At 44.6% G+C, this 14518-nt stretch overlaps 2 protein-coding genes across 2 annotated transcripts in view; one reads left to right on the top strand and one right to left on the bottom strand.

Annotated features, from left to right (window-relative positions):
- LOC119167834 (uncharacterized) overlaps positions 1 to 14518 on the bottom strand; it is a 54919-nt gene that overhangs the window by 36292 nt on the left and 4109 nt on the right. The window lies entirely within an intron of this gene.
- On the top strand, positions 933 to 8929 carry LOC119167835 (uncharacterized). Its single transcript, XM_037419345.2, has 5 exons — positions 933 to 1265; positions 2996 to 3106; positions 5197 to 5276; positions 7044 to 7090; positions 8803 to 8929. Exons 1-4 carry the CDS (start codon positions 1041 to 1043, stop codon positions 7051 to 7053), a joined length of 426 nt encoding a protein of 141 aa, XP_037275242.2. The 5' UTR covers positions 933 to 1040; the 3' UTR covers positions 7054 to 7090; positions 8803 to 8929.

The following is a 14518-nucleotide window of genomic DNA, read 5'->3' as shown; positions in this document are numbered from 1 at the left end:
CTATCCCAGGGGCAGCGTGAAAGAACTTGGGAAGTCATAAAGCGACAGCTTTAAAGGTCGCGTGTCGTGGAAAGATCCGAGCACGACGGCAGCGATATAGACCCCCAATGGGCGCAAAGAAAATTGATGTTTCGAGCCGGCATCCAAACCAGTCAATCCACATCGATTCCCACCATCCGTGAGATCTGCCGGATTGTTTCAAGCAGCAGGGCCTTATTCCCATAAGCGACGTACATTTTTTTTTTAGGGGCGAAGCTCCTTAGGGCGTGGGCTGTGCGTCCCCTGTAGCCTGTATGTAGCCACCTCTAGTTTAGTTCTTGCAGTGTTCACTAGATGCCGGTACCGTCCCCTGTATGTAGCCACCTCTAGTTTAGTTCTTGCAGTGTTCACTAGACGGCGGTACCGTCTCCTGTATGTAGGCACCTCTCGTTTAGTTCTTGTAGTGTTTACTAGATGGTGGTACTTGTAGCTGATGATGAAAAGATGCAAGATGTTATAAACTAGAAAGCGGTACTTGTAGTTGATGAAAGACGCGAGATCTTATAAAATAGGAATGATGTCACATATGGCGCGTGTCATTGGTTGAAGGCAATCGTTCGATTTGTGCGGCGACGTACGCTAGGGGGAGCGATGTAATAAAATCGAGTGGGCAAAATGTACAGAGGATTCATGGTTTACCAGGTTTACCTCCGGAGCTTCGCCCACTCATCATCATTCACTTCGTGGATATGGCGGAATTTTTTTTTTTTTTGCAGCACACTTGGAACAGTTGTCAGTCATGTGGCAACTACATTTGCCCGCGTATTCGTAGACAGGTACCGCATGGAAAGGCGCGCGCACCTTGCTCCTAACTCATCTATGAAAGGACGAACACAAGTGCGGGCTCGTCAATGTAGCCGATCGTCGAAGACGAACGCGCTTTTTTTTTCTTTGTAGCGTGCCCTTCCAGGCAACTGCGAACGGAGACAGGCGATTCCGACACCGCCTAATACGCGACGCCCCAGCAGCTTGCGTTCTGCGCTTTTTCTCCACGCACAGCGATGGCCAACGCACGCGTGCGGTTGTTTTTGTTCGTCTCGACGATGGCAATCTTGCCTTTGGTAACGCCTCGAATGCACGGCAGGCAGAGGGGTCCCGGTTGGGTCAGAGCACCGGCGGCTCGCTTTTGGAACTACAGGAAGCTTGCCCAGCGTGCGGTGTACATCGCGTCGCAAGACAACTCGAACCTCTACCACGTCGTGGTCATCAATGAAATACGTTCAAGGGTGAGCCTTCGAACAACTTGAACAAACTTGGAAGACTTAAAGCATGTCGTCTGACGTATTACTGTTCTGTTCTTGTTTCTGTTCTTTCTTTCTTAATTTCTCTCACCTATCGACCTGTATTCCTCTTACCTCAATCCTCAGCCACGGCTAGCGAGACTGTTTGAGAACTGGCTAACCTCCTTGTCCTTTAGTTTTTATCTCCCTCCACCTGGCCGTAATGCAACAGTCAGGGTTGCCCGATTTCGCTACATTGTGCCGATTCGGCTACTTTTTTTTTAGGCCAGTAGCGGGAGGAAAATGTCTTAGCTACCTGGCTGTTTTTCACCCACTTCCTGCTTCCCTCAATTGGAACCAAATTATAAATGTCCTCAGAGGTCGCAGTGACTGGCATGTGACTAGCTCTTCGGCTGTTGAATTTAATTTAGCGGTTGCAGAACCCAAATGAACAGAAACATGGATCAGGCTCCAAAAAACAAACTGTTGCGTGAGGCCTCACTGACCGGACGAGAACTGATGAACGCGAATTCAAACTGTTGTAGTTTGAAGCGAACAGCCCATTACTCGAAAGAGCTCCACATCCAAGAAGCCCCGCATTCATCTTCATTCGTGGCCGGGTACCCGGCAAACCGCTTGTGTAATTCCTTATGAATAGGTAAGTAGTGCAACTCAGACATGTTGACTGCTCTGACTTAGTCAACATGCCGAAGCGACCGTGAGAGTTCGTGCGATTCATATTTCGATACCAAACACTGGTATACTGAGCAAACCCGTGCAGTACTTGCGGTCGCAAGGCGGCTACATTTGTTGTTTTATGAACAGTCACGCGATGCTCGTGAATGAAGCAGCATTTCTGTAACACCACTAGAAACTTTGTAATCCTGCGCGAAAGTCTACAATTTATGTTTTAGCCTCAGGAATTGTGACGCTGAGGGATTTTCGCTGCACTTACGTTTCCCCCCAAAAGTACTTGAAGTGACAGACTTTTAAATGGAAACGTAGCAGTTCTTTTTACACATGCGTGGCTATCTTTGGCTACGTGGGCTTAATTTGGCTACTTTTTGGTCAATTCGTGCAGTTTCGGAGCTGCTTTTCGCCTTTGCGACCTGGAAACCCTGCACACAAGCCCTATTTACAATTTATTTTTTTTTCTTATCACAAGCTTTCATTTTGCTCTTCCTGCCGTATTTTTTTTTAAAATATCTGCCATCCCAGTTACTTTTGAATCAGATGTAATAAGTCTGCTTCTACCTCTTACGGCCTAAGAAATAGACCGAAAAACTAAAGAAAATGACGAAATGTCCGTTTAAGGGTTTGATCTAAATCGTCAGAACTTGCCCACACGTAACAGAGATTTCAGCGTTCATCCGCTCTGAATAAGGTTAGAGCACGAGCTATGGGCTTTGGTAAAATAATTTCTCTAGTTTCCGAAGGCAGCAGTAACGTAATGTCATAAAATTCAGCCAGATGTGAAAAGTAATCGCAAATAACTGAGATGCCATCCGAGTCCCGCTGTGCGAACAAGCTGACCATTTGCTAGTCTTCTGTAAAAAAAACTTACACACTCGATATATTTGTCCTCAAAGCTCCACAATGTTTAAATTCACCCGTGTACGGAGTCATGTGTTTTTTTTCTTTATTCGGTTTCTGCAAGTGTAGTAAAAGTTACCGAGTGTGTTTTCCCTGTTGCTGGTATACGCGTTGCCCGACTTCGAGTGTCTACGTCATCGCAGCCAGAAGGAAAGAGAGAGCACATCCAGATGAAGTTAAAAGTTGCCGAGTCTGTGTGCCTCACAAAGGACGGATTGCGCCCCAAAAAGCCCTGCCCTCCGAGGAACCATGCAGTAAGTCTCAATCAAGGTTTGCTTCACGTATGTCCTACCTCAAAACACCATATCACCAGTACGTTCCTGGTTCCTAATGCCACTCACAGTTCAAAAATATTATAGAGCTTCAGTAGAACTTCAATATGCTTAACACGTCGTCATGACGCACAATATGACAACTATATATTTCAGTACAGTGGACGCTTGTACTTGTGCTAGAAATAGACTTTCCTTAACTTTAATCCCCTCTCTTCAAACAGCCCAGTGTTTTGGAAATTAATCACTTTCAGCAAAGCGTCCCGCTATAAGTGCAGCAGTTCGCAATGCTTATACAGGTACCCACAGAAACGTCTAGCTTCTCTTAGTATTATCAAAAACCTGGCCGCTAATATATATATCAAGACAGAAAACACAATAATTATTGAGAGAGGTTTTCACAGTGGAAAGTCACTGTCAAGGTAGAAAATGAATGGTAGAAAAGGAAAGGCAGAAGTCCAAAGCCACAAGTCATATGATTGCACTAATCCGCAGCCTCCATGATTTCTGTGACAGAAAAACCTTACCTTAACCAATGATACCGCAGTAATCTTGCAAAAACTCTTGTTCTACTGGACACGCTCCTCAGCAGGGCTGACGTCAACCTGCAAAGCACAACGTGCACTAGCCGCGATAGGAATGTGTCGCTTCAATTGACAAATTACGTGTACGCCGATTTATAGCGACAACGCCGGGCACTTTGTCATTGCACTGTCGTCTATCGTAGTAATGTCAAGTTAATCTGCTGAGGGCAACCTTCGTCTTCACGTTACTTTTTTGCACGCTTTCAATCGCCTCTTTAGAAAATTCGGTATGAATTGGAACACTTTGAGTGAGGAAACCAATAATTTCGCAGGGATAAGCTGAAATTGGGATGATATCAATAATAATATTTGAAGTTTCACGTCCCAAGACCACGATGTGATTATTTTATATCGCAAGGAGCTACCCATTGTTTGATGGAGTAGTGGTTTGAGAACCCTAAATCAAAGGAAACGGTACTTTATGAAGTTGATCCACACAGAAAATTTTCCATAGCCACAGACCTCCCACGACACCTAGAGACATTGATCCACCGACTTAGATTGGAAGTAGCATACACAAACAGCTTCCTGCACAAGATACATCGATCCAACTCACCGGAATGCCATTGTGGTCATGCAGAAGAAATGTTCGCCATATTCTTTTGGAGTGCGTTATATACGCGAATGAAACAGAAAAATTAAAGAACAAATTAGCAAGTTTGGACGGACGGCCCCTCACAATAAAGAAACTACTTGGACCATCGCCTGAGATGCATCTCCAGAAAAAGGCAATAATCTTCCTGACAGACTTTTTAGTGGAGACCGGACTGGACAAGCGCCTATGACTGACAGCCAGAGATGGGTATTATGTAAAGTGTGGTCATATATATACTGGCATTAGAGTAGTAAGTGCGTGTAAGTAGTTTATGACTGTGTGAACTGCGTGAAGAAAACTGTGTATTGGCATGATATCTGAACTGGTTTCAGTGTGCTAGTATGTTTTTTTTTCTTTTCCGTATTGTTAATTTTTGGGCACCGTTCTGTATTATTTTATTTTTCGCTGCAGAACTTTGTGATATGGAGTAGCCGAGGCAATAGGCTCCTCAACCTCTCCACAGCAAAACAGTTAAAACAGAACAGAACAAAACAGACAACGTTCTGGATGGTTCCGGTAATTTCGACCATTTGCTGTTCTTTACCGTACACTTACATCACACAGTACATGGACCGCTACCATTTTGCCACCACCTAAATGCGACCGCCACGGTGGGGATCCAACCCGCGACCTTCTGGGCCCAGCCAAACTGACCCCTCGTTGCGTGCGGAATCAGGGTAGGGTGAACTGGAGACCAACGGGAGAGGTCCGATACCTGCTGTGGGCCTAAGCACACTGAAATTGATGGCGATGTTACTAAATATAATGCGGCAGTTATTAGAGTGACAACTGTAAGCAATTGGCTGGACTACACTCATTCGCCACAAAGAATCACTCAACGAACTGCGAATGACCACAACATGTCCCTTGTTCCTCTTTTCTTTCTCCCAAAGCCTGTCCGGCAATGTGATCTTGACATCATTATTGGAAAGAAATGGAGATTCGTGCATGTCTTCCTGGATTGCGCGATGCCGTGAGTATTTCGTTTTTTAAGTTTACTCAACAAAAACGACGAACGAGATATGAAGACATTTTCGTATGCACTTGCACGATTGCGGCAGGCCCCACCTGTCAGGTGATTTTTCGTACTAGGGAGAATTCGGTTATTGTGAGCTATAGAGCAATAAAACTCAACTGAACCCGTGTTTCATTTTTTTTTTTCGGGGAGGGGGGGGGGGGCAACGCATGCTCACTGTTTCTTTCATTACACGACGATACTTCTCGTGCACCGAAACTTGTGTGATATGTAGCTCACCCTGTGTCAAACTGTCGCTCTCACACGAGACATGACGTAATGATACTGCATTCATTACTCCTTTTTTAAATTGTTTTTTTTTCACTTGTCATCGGCGCAATTCTACCTTACGGCCTGAAGAAACCTTTATTGGGTCCGAATATAAACTCTACAGCCCCATATGACTATTGCACATCGCTGTGCATTGCCAGCAGCGTGAATGCGAGCCCCAACTCAGCTAAACTAGCATCGTTTCAAGGCATCATTAACCGACGACTTGAGATATATTCGACGTTTTGGCATATGAATAATGAAAAAAATTGCAGCATATCAACGGAGTGAACGATGATGAGTGGGGCGAAGCGTCCATCAGCCCGTCCGTGCTTCCGTCCGTCCGTTCGTTCGTTCTTGCTTGCTTCCGTCTGTCCGCGTGACCATCCACGCGTCCATCCATCTCTCCATCCGTCTTCTAGTCTGTCTGTCCGTCCGTCCGTCCGTGCGTCCATCTAGTGAACACTCCAAGTACCGCCATCTCGCATCCCGGTGGCTACGTACGACAACGACGGAGGATGGACAGACCCAAGCCTTAAGGAGCTTCGCCCCTGAAAAAATGTCATGCATCCTCTTCCTATCTGTTGCCTTGCAGTGCACAGAAATATTGAACCTGGATGAGTTGAGTTACTTTTGATTTTTGGTGTTTTTTTTGTTTTTATCATTTTTAGGAGGGGGGGGGGTGCAGAGTGATGTCTGCGGGAAACCACGTGTACGTATATATATTTATATTCTGCGCATATCAGAGGCGCAGCCAGAAATATTTCTCATGGGGGCACCTCCTTGATTTTAACTGAAGGCAGGCAAGAAGATATTGTTGACAGCCATGTCAAGCTCTAAATGCTACGGCGACAGATTTTCGGGGTGTGGCAGCAATGCACCGACACCGTGTGCCATTCCATGACTACAACACTGGTACACGTTTGTAAATGTTCTGTTGATTGATGATATCATTCATTCATTAACATGTGGCGTTTAACGTCCTGAAACCACCATATGATTATGCGAGACGCAGTAGCGGAGGGCTCCGGAAATTTCGACCGGGCTCTTTGACATGCACCCAAATCTGAGCACACGGGCCTACAGTATTTTCGCCTCCATCGAAAATGCAGCCGCCCCAGTCGGGATTCGATCTCGCGACCTGCGGGTCAGCAACCGAGTACCTTAGCCACTAGACCACCGCGGCGGGACAACGTTCTCTTGAGAGTTCGACCCTTGCGTTTACTTAATCTTCTCCCGGTTCATGCTCTTGTGTTACTTCATGGCCCCGTTTCATAATTATGTATACAGGCTGTCAACCACTAATCACTTGTACAAGACTGAACAAGTATTTGTTTTGCCTAAATATAGCACGTGCACCCGATGTTACACTTTGTGTTACACTTCAACATTTATAATTCATTTCTTATTTTGCAAAAAAATATTACTGTTGGCACATGTTTTTACTATTCACAGGCACCACTAGGCATCTATAGGCTCAAGACAGCGTTCTGCTGTCTTAGGTGAGCTTGCAATCTACTTCTTTTGATTACGATAATGATGATGGGGAGAGGAGAAAGATACAAGACATATTGGGCCCGTACCCAAAGTAGAGAGCATTAAAAAAAGCATATTAAAAGAGAGCATATTAAAAAAGAGAGCATATTAAAGAGAGCATATTAAAAGCATTAGGCCAATTTTATGAATCGATAATGAAGCACAAATGGTAAAGCCAGACAAATATCGTACCGTAATTTGAAAGTCGCATTATGTGTTCAGATGACTGCTTTTTTGTAGTGCGTAGAATGGTGGCAGAAGCTACGTCATTGGAGTTTCCACTCAATGCTATTTAGAGTAAACCAAGTTAGCCACTTGCCGCGTTTCCACACTTAAACGCGTTAGGTATGCGGCGTGTACCAATTCAGTTTTATAGAGAATGGCGTATACGGCAGCCGAAATCCTACGAGACAGACAGACAGACAGACAGACAGACAGACAGACAGACAGACAGACAGACAGACAGACAGACAGACAGACAGACAGACAGACAGACAGACAGACAGACAGACAGACAGACAGACAGACAGACAGACAGACAGACAGACAGACAGACAGACAGACAGACAGACAGACAGACAGACAGACAGACAGACAGACAGACAGACAGACAGACAGACAGACAGACAGACAGACAGACAGACAGACAGACAGACAGACAGACAGACAGACAGACAGACAGACAGACAGACAGACAGACAGACAGACAGACAGACAGACAGACAGACAGACAGACAGACAGACAGACAGACAGACAGACAGACAGACAGACAGACAGACAGACAGACAGACAGACAGATAGATAGATAGATAGATAGATAGATAGATAGATAGATAGATAGATAGATAGATAGATAGATAGATAGATAGATAGATAGATAGATAGATAGATAGATAGATAGATAGATAGATAGATAGATAGATAGATAGATAGATAGATAGATAGATAGATAGATAGATAGATAGATAGATAGATAGATAGATAGATAGATAGATAGATAGATAGATAGATAGATAGATAGATAGATAGATAGATAGATAGATAGATAGATAGATAGATAGATAGATAGATAGATAGATAGATAGATAGATAGATAGATAGATAGATAGATAGATAGATAGATAGATAGATAGATAGATAGATAGATAGATAGATAGATAGATAGATAGATAGATAGATAGATAGATAGATAGATAGATAGATAGATAGATAGATAGATAGATAGATAGATAGATAGATAGATAGATAGATAGATAGATAGATAGATAGATAGATAGATAGATAGATAGATAGATAGATAGATAGATAGATAGATAGATAGATAGATAGATAGATAGATAGATAGATAGATAGATAGATAGATAGATAGATAGATAGATAGATAGATAGATAGATAGATAGATAGATAGATAGATAGATAGATAGATAGATAGATAGATAGACCTATTCGTCCATGAGCTGGGAATAAGTGCATGGTCTTTTTTTTTTTCGTTTCAAGCACCTAAAATACTCAACATGAAAACACGTTCGTTTAACGTAGCTTTGCTAGTACAGCCGCGTGCTTCCTTTTGCTCACTTTTACCACACCAATGAAACTAAATGTTGTACTTTGTAAACTGCATCTTCATTGCTGTATATTAAGTCCGTTCTTTTTTTGTGTATCTCTTTTTCTTTCAGCTACGCTAAGAATGGACCTACGCTCTGCGCAGACATAAAAGTGCCCGCTCTTCACTCCACTCGCAAGCAACCCTGCGTCGTCCACCTCGAAGACCGAATAAAGTTTTGTCGTCTGATATAAAATCACCTTTAGAGCAATTAACAATTTTATGTTGCAGTTGTCGTCAACACCAGTTGACCAGGAACTAAAATCCTCATCAATGCACAACTGCTGAAATTGAACGTACTCGTGTCAACGTTGCCTCATTAGGCTTAGCATTGGCATTTGTGAATGGTGATATTTCGAGTTTCTCAAACAGCGAACAATGAGATATCTAGAAGGGACACGCGACCTTGACTTAGCTGTCTGGCAGTAAGACTCGTACGTCTGCATTCGTATGACATCTTTGTGATTCGTCGCACTGCCAAAACCAATCGCTCAGGCCATGGAGAAAGAAGAGTATGGTTTAGGTTGCCTCGCCAGAGCCAGGACCATCCTAGATGCTCATAATCATCATTTCCAAGTCATGTCTTGTTCCAGATAAATTGTTTGTAGCACAAATTGCGTGTAAATTCTCTCCAAAGACGGCCACCTTATTCCATATGTGGTGCTGGAGTTTTTCCAAGGCAATGTCAATATACTGGAAAAAGATAACTCAACAGTAGTCGAGTGGGAGACAACCCTGTTCAGCTCTGACTGAGCTCAGCAACATGCCCTGGTCGACCGAGTTCACACGGCGGCCAGAGCCAATTGTCTTCCGAACTGGGAGGTTCAACAACAAGCAGCTAAACATTAAACATGGGCGAAGCTATGGGGGCAAGGGGGAAAATTAAACCCTCTAATATTTTTTTTTATTTTGATTGCGTATATACACACGCACACATATATACGCACGCACAAACGTACATAAGGTAGGGTTGACCCCCTCCCCAAAACAAAAACAATAGTCTGTGTTGTAATAAGTTTCTCGTTTGATCCCTTGCATTTTATATGCGCCGGCCTATGCCGCCTGCGGGCCATAAAATTTTACCGCGGTACACTTGACGGAACCAGCCGCGAATGTGTGTTCGTAAAAATGGCTGACAATATAGAGTACCTATAGGTACTCTATATCGTCAACCTATATCGTCAACCCTCCTACAGCTGAGTACATATATGTACTCAGCTGTAGGAGGGCGCTATCACAGCCAGTCTGGAATTCAACGGTAGATGTTTTATGTATATCGGTGCACGCGAATGTTGACATTCGACCACCTCATGAAACAGACCCGCAATTGTTTGGCTGGTTTCATTTCAAACGCTCGAGCGTGCTGGTAAATTTCGTTATACATTTGGATATCATCGTTACGCCGTACAAAATATTATGAATTGTAACGACGAACAATTAATTAATAATATGTACAGTGCTTGTACTTGCCAGCTCACAGTACTTATGGTGTGAACGGAAAGAAGTTAGCGCGGCTGCCGTTCACAAGACAAGCGCCCGGGCAAGCGATTCCACGGCTTCCAAGCCCAGGAAAGCGGTTCGGAGAAGCGCCCCAAGAATATAGATTCCCACTATATCGAACCCCATACCGAACGCTATACATGCAAGGAAAGAAAATGGCGGCCGATCCACGAAGTCAATGTTGATTATCGAGCAAAGCTACGTCCTGAGGCCCTTAATGTCTATGTTAAAGTCACTGACTAGTGTAAAGGACGCACAGATACACGGGCGGGAAGATATATGTATGTATAGGGAGGCAGCACGCCCGCTCCGATAGATAGACGGATGGACAGATGGACGGACGGACGGAGGAACAGAGAGATGCGCGGGCGGACGGGTAGACGGATGGACAGATGCACGGACGGGTGGACGGACAGATACACAGACAAAATACGGTCTATGTTTAAACGATATTCGCGCTATGAACGGTCTATGTGTATAAAACACCAGTGTTTCGGTCCGACGGGAAGCTACGACAGCGACGGCTACAGCGGACATCGTGACAGTCTAAGGAGCTTCGCTCCTGAAAATTTGTGGCTACGCACCTGGTAATGTTTTTAACAGCGAAACTGTTTAGGCTTGCTGTAATTTGTCTGTCGGCAAAAATACCACCACCATCACGAACCTGCACTTGCCCTCTTCGTCCTCTTCTTCTTCTCTTTAATCTCGTGCTCGACTCTCAACACATAAGCACCGATTTGTCTGGCCTGGGATACATAGGTACTTGCCAGAAACGCCCGTCTATAGCGTACGCAAGACAACGTCAGCATTGGATATCTTCAATTGTGCGATATCTTAATTAGTGCACCATTAACCAATGTGGTAGTGTTTGGTCCTTAGCCTGACGTCAGCAGAACATATGAGGTTTTAGGAGCCATCGTAGCATTCTTACAAGCCATTGGACTGGATGCACGTCTTATGAGGCGCCCCAGGGTAACAGAACCAGATTATCATCTCCCTACCTTACCATCCTCTTTCATAACTCATAATCGACCCCCTATCAGCCCTCCCCAGTGTAGAGTAGCAGGCTAAATCAGAGTGTAGCTCAGGCCGACCTCTCCGCCTAGCTATAAATCAATTGTCTCCCTCTTCGCTGAGCGTTTACGATTCGTTCCGGTCAGGCATGCATATGCTAGCGACTATATCGTACCATATTATTCTAGTACACTATAATCGCGATTTACACATGCGTAGAAGGAACAGCAATGCGCGCGCGTAAAACAATCTTGTGAACAACGAAACATAGAACACATATTTCGCTAAGAAACTATGTATCGCTTCACATGTGAAGTCGATTGAGCGAAGTGAGAACATGCGTCCTCTTCGCATCGCCGCTGTTTCGCAACCAAGACGACTGCGTCCCGGCGTGACGCACTCGTCAAAAGTGCGATATCTATGCAGCTCCCTCAGTCAGTCAGTCAGTTAGTCAGTCGGTCGGTTGATCGGTCGGTTGGTTGGTCGGTTGGTCGGTCAGTCAGTCAGTCAGTCAGTCAGTCAGTCGCTCGGTCAGTCAGTCAGTCAGTCAGTCAGTCAGTCAGTCAGTCAGTCAGTCAGTCAGTCAGTCAGTCAGTCAGTCAGTCAGTCAGTCAGTCAGTCAGTAGTCAAAGAACTCTGGTCCTGAGAAGACGAGAGTGCCCCCGTCAGGAGGTACCGTCAGCGGGCCGCACCCACGATGGCTCCGGAAGGATGAGGCTCTCGGCGGCTTTTCGTGATCCCTGCACAGCCCTAAGCTGCTGGTTCTTTGCGGAGTCAGTTAGGAGCCGTAGCAAGTCATTCTTTGTAGAGGGAGACCCTGAGGCCCAGCGCGAGTCGTGACACCACAGCATGTGCTGAAGTGTGTACCTTGGATGTCCACAGCGCGGACGGCCCGGGTCTATTCGTTCTATAAATTTTGAACGTATAAATGGACAAGGATATTTGTTCGTCTGCATCAGCACGCTACATCTATCTATCTATCTATCTATCTATCTATCTATCTATTTATCTATCTATCTGTCTATCTATCTATCTATCTATCTATCTATCTATCTATCTATCTATCTATCTATCTATCTATCTAGCCGCCTACGACTTGTATTTCGATAGCAATTATATGGACACTCTCGGCTGGATTTTGCCGCCAGCGTCGATGTCATGCGCCGTATATGTATACGTATCTATATGTATGAAAACGCCAGAACGAATCCCGTCCCCCTTCAAAAAAAAAAAAAGGGGGGGGGGGGGGGGGGACTCCGGTGTGAAGAATCGAACGTGCGACCTCCGAGTCGTAAGTGTGAGGCGTTAACCGCTGACACCTATCACCCCCTCCACACTCTAAAAAAATATCGATTTAAAGAAGAGACACCATCACCCCGGAACCCTAACACCTTATTTTGCACGGACAGATGCATTTAAATTTTCTTTTTTTCCACGAACAGTGGAAGAATGGAACCTTCTAAAAAACTCTGTATAAAGATTCACTTTGGTTGATTTACTGTGTGTAAACTGTGTGTTGGGTGTGTAAACCTGTATTCGTATGTTGAATTCTTTCCTTTTTCCTTTTTTGTGTGACTTGAGTGCCTAACATGTACTTACTACTTGTACCGTGCCCACCTGCTTGGACCTGTGACGGTCTGCAGTATGCATTAAATAAATATATTAAATAAAATGAAAAATTGTGTCTTCTTGTCCCACAACAGTAATCGTCATCATGCTTGCGTGCGCTTCCTTTCTTGAAAACTCGGCGCTGGCTACTTTCCTATCGAGAATGCAATGTAACCCTGATAATGGGCATGTCGATTGTGACCGGAATGTACCGGGCGCGGGGCGATAGCGCAAGGATGGAACGCAATATACATGACGATTATTGTTGTGGGACAAAAAGACACCCTTTTCACTCGCTCTTTCTTTTAGAGTATACTTTACTTCCTGTGTTCGTCCGTTTGTATGCGCAACGATACATAACAGTAATCACTGAGCCACCGAAAGGATCCTCCTTCAACGTTTAAATGGCAAGCAATTTATATCTACCACATACCGCTGTTAACGCCCATCAGGGGGAAGGGGGGGGGGGGGAACTATCGTGTTTTCAGCATAGAGTTAATATACACTCGGTTTATTAACTGCATGGTTTTCACCATTATCAGCAAGATGACGCAATGAGCGTGTGGTGCGTCTCATCTCTCACGCGTACTTTGGCCCACGTAGAGAATAAGGGGGTGTTCGCTCGATCGCGCGCCCTTGTCTTGCAGTGCGGAGAATCGTACGTCTTGGCTAGCCTCTAGGTTTCGCCGGAACGAGTCTGTTGTAGTTACTGGGTGCACAAAGGTCACTGCAATCACTGCACAGCCTCCGTTTGCTAAAAGGGTGCGCTTTTCAGACACAGAAGTAACAACTGAGATGCTTATTGGCGTTGATCTGTACCTGTGAGTACGTTTCGCACGCCATTTGTGCGAGAGAAACGCGGGGCACGTTTCGATCTGCTTGCCATTCTGCGCGCAACCTTCCAATTTGTCGCTATCTCGTTCATTGCTTCGCCCTTGCGGCAAAGCTGTGACTTTTTAGCTCTTCTGGCAGTTACCATAATGGTATCGTTACCAAAGTTGGTATGACGTAACATGACTGTATGGCGAGCTTAAATGACTAGTGTTAACATAAAAATCATGACATCTGTATTATGAATGTCATGATTTATATTTCATGGTCTTGCTGCTCTTGCGATGGTTTCGTTCACATGACGTATTGCAAAACTGGTGTTATATTGTCACGTGCTTGCTCAAGAAAGACGATGGCAGTTGTGCATGTACCACGAAGGACTACGAAATGAACGAAAAAGAAGAACTCGCTTGCGCTTTATAATTAAAAAGATCGACCTGCTTCTGGTGTCTCAATCTCTGCGGCAAGACCTCTGTTTTGACGTCGTGACAATATGACATGACTGCATGGCGAACACAAGTGACAGACCCTAACGGGGAAATTATGTCATGGGTGTCATTTGAAATATGATGCCATGCTACGCTCATAGCGCACTCGCGGCCGTTTCGCTAGCTTCCATATACACCAAATTTGGTATCACGTGACGTGAATATACAACGAAGGTAAATGACACGCCCGAAAATGATAATCATGACATGGAAGTCATGTACGGCATAATTTACGTCCACCTCATAACGTACGCTGTGCTGATTTTAAGTGTCATATCAGCCTTCTTCATTCGTACTTCGCACATTATCGATCCTCTTTGCATGTGGGATCTGCCAGTTTTTTTTTTA

This window comes from Rhipicephalus microplus, chromosome 6 (assembly GCF_043290135.1).
Source record: "Rhipicephalus microplus isolate Deutch F79 chromosome 6, USDA_Rmic, whole genome shotgun sequence".
In the NCBI taxonomy this organism is placed as follows: domain Eukaryota; kingdom Metazoa; phylum Arthropoda; class Arachnida; order Ixodida; family Ixodidae; genus Rhipicephalus; species Rhipicephalus microplus.
Note: the sequence above shows the minus strand (reverse complement) of the source record. Positions and strands in the feature narration are given on the sequence as shown.

Coding starts and splice junctions, on each gene's coding strand:
- LOC119167835 (XM_037419345.2), top strand. CDS start 1,041: ATGGCCAACGCACGCGTGCGGTTGTTTTTGTTCGTCTCGACGATGGCA. Junction 1,266..2,995: donor TCAATGAAATACGTTCAAGG/GTGAGCCTTCGA, acceptor ACGTCATCGCAG/CCAGAAGGAAAGAGAGAGCA. Junction 3,107..5,196: donor GCCCTCCGAGGAACCATGCA/GTAAGTCTCAAT, acceptor TTTCTCCCAAAG/CCTGTCCGGCAATGTGATCT.